Genomic DNA, 2157 nt, shown 5'->3' with positions numbered 1-2157 from the left:
ACGGAGTTTCGCTCTTGTTACCCAGGCTGGAGTGCAGTGGCGCGATCTCGGCTCACCGCAACCTCCGCCTCCTGGGTTCAGGCAATTCTCCTGCCTCAGCCTCCTGAGTCGCTGGGATTACAGGCACGCACCACCATGCCCAGCTAATGTTTTGTATTTTTAGTGGAGACGGGGTTTCACCATGTTGACCAGGATGGTCTCGATCTCTTGACCTCGTGATCCACCCGCCTCGGCCTCCCAAAGTGCTGGGATTACAGGCGTGCGCCACCGCGCCCGGCCTGTGTTGCGGTTCTAAAGGAAGACGGAGGAGGACCAAGGTCTGGTGGAGTCTCCCATGAAGGGGTGGCGCAGGAGCCTCATGCATTTTTATCTCCTATAAAGAAACAGATGGCCGGGCGCGGTGGCTCAAGCCTGTAATCCCAGCACTGTGGGAGGCCGAGGCGGGTGGATCACGAGGTCAAGAGATCGAGACCCGGCCGGGCGCGGTGGCTCAAGCCTGTAATCCCAGCACTTTGGGAGGCCGAGGTGGGTGGATCACGAGGTCAAGAGATCGAGACCATCCTGGTCAACATGGTGAAACCCTGTCTCTACTAAAAATACAAAAAATTAGCTGGGCATGGTGGCGCGTGCCTGTAATCCCAGCTACTCGGGAGGCTGAGGCAGGAGAATTGCCTGAACCCAGGAGGCGGAGGTTGCGGTGAGCCGAGATCGCGCCATTGCACTCCAGCCTGGGTAACAAGAGGGAAACTCCGTCTCAAAAAAAAAAAAGAAACAGATGCAGAAATCGCCCACCGTTTCCCCTCTAACCCAGAGCCCAAAATGCAGCCCAACACCCAAGGTTGCCTGCTTCCCCTGTCCGCCAGCCGAGAGCTCTTGGGACTGGCTCTGTGCTCTGGCATGGCTCGATGGAGTCTAACTCATGAAATTTTCCCATTTTATTTTATTTTATTTTATTTTTGAGACAGGGTCTCACTCTGTCGCCCAGGCTGGAGTGCAGTGGTGCGGTCTCGCCTCCAGGGTTGAAACGATTCTGGAGCCGCAGCTTCCCGAGTACGTGGGACTGCAGGCCCATGCCACCACACCCGGCTGATTTTTGTATTTTTTGTAGAGACATGTTTCACTGTGTTGGCCAGGCTGGTCTCAAGCTCCTGACCTCAAGTGATCCGCCCCCATCAGCCTCCCAAAGTGCTGGTATTACAGGCGTGAGCCACCACGCCTGGCCGATTTTTCCCATTTTAGGGAGGAGGAAGCTGAGGCTTGGGGTCTTAGGTTGCCCGTTATGGGTAGGCCTGGGACACAAGCCTACTGGGCTGTTGGACCCCAGTGTCCTTCTGGGTCCTCTTATTCTGCTTCTGTGCTCCTCCCACCCAGGGCCCCTCTGGCCCTGAGAGGAAGTACCAGCCTCCTCACATCCTCCACGTCCAGCCTCACAGCCTCTTGCAGGGGCAAATTCTTCCTCCCTGGACCATGCATTTGCTAAGACCGCACTGCTCCTAACTCCTCTTCCTGGTGCTCTGACTTATTCGCTGACCAGGCGTCCCCTCCCCTCGCTCTCCCCTGCTCTGGGGACTCCCATGTGCTGCTCGAAGCTTACGGGGCTGATGGTGCCTCCTTAGGACCAGCTCCAGCAGAAGATCATGTGCCCCGGGCCCGTCACCTGTCTGACCACGTCACCCAACGGCCTCTACGTCCTGGCAGGAATTGCAGAAAGCATCCACCTGTGGGAGGTAAGAGGCGCGAAGCCTGAAGGTTCCCCGGGGCATCTGGCCGTCTCAGCCTCACCTGCAGGGGCCTGGCGCCCTGGAACGGTGACTCACTGCTGAGGGGCCACAGCCGAACCGTCACCCTGCTGCCTCCTTTCTCCGGGTCCCCTCGAGACTCCTGAGAGTCCCAAAGCGGCCCTGATGCTCCCTTGAGAGCTTGGATAGAGCCCTGTGCATGCAGTACCTAATATACACTGCAGGATCTTCCAGCCAGTCCCTAACACACTGACACACACACTGTGCCTTCCAGCCAGTCCCTGACACATACCCTGCACCTTCCAGCTAGTCCCCAACACACACACACACACACACACACACACACACACACACACAACATTGCACATTCCAGCCAATCCCTGACACACACTGCACCTTCCAGCCAGTCCCTGACACA

At 57.5% G+C, this 2157-nt stretch overlaps 1 protein-coding gene across 1 annotated transcript in view; it reads left to right on the top strand.

Annotated features, from left to right (window-relative positions):
- The window catches only part of LOC116547398 (WD repeat-containing protein 18-like), a 2633-nt gene extending 795 nt beyond the window's left edge, over positions 1–1838 (top strand). Inside the window, exon 2 of the mRNA XM_032273367.1 lies at positions 1617–1838. Coding sequence (XP_032129258.1) covers positions 1617–1823 — 207 coding nt within the window. The 3' untranslated portion in view covers positions 1824–1838. The remainder of the gene's footprint in view (positions 1–1616) is intronic.
- Positions 1839–2157: the final 319 nt, after the last annotated feature.

This window comes from Sapajus apella, unplaced genomic scaffold (assembly GCF_009761245.1).
Source record: "Sapajus apella isolate SASKATOON/1434 unplaced genomic scaffold, GSC_monkey_1.0 scaffold2980, whole genome shotgun sequence".
Lineage (NCBI taxonomy): Eukaryota > Metazoa > Chordata > Mammalia > Primates > Cebidae > Sapajus > Sapajus apella.
Note: the sequence above shows the minus strand (reverse complement) of the source record. Positions and strands in the feature narration are given on the sequence as shown.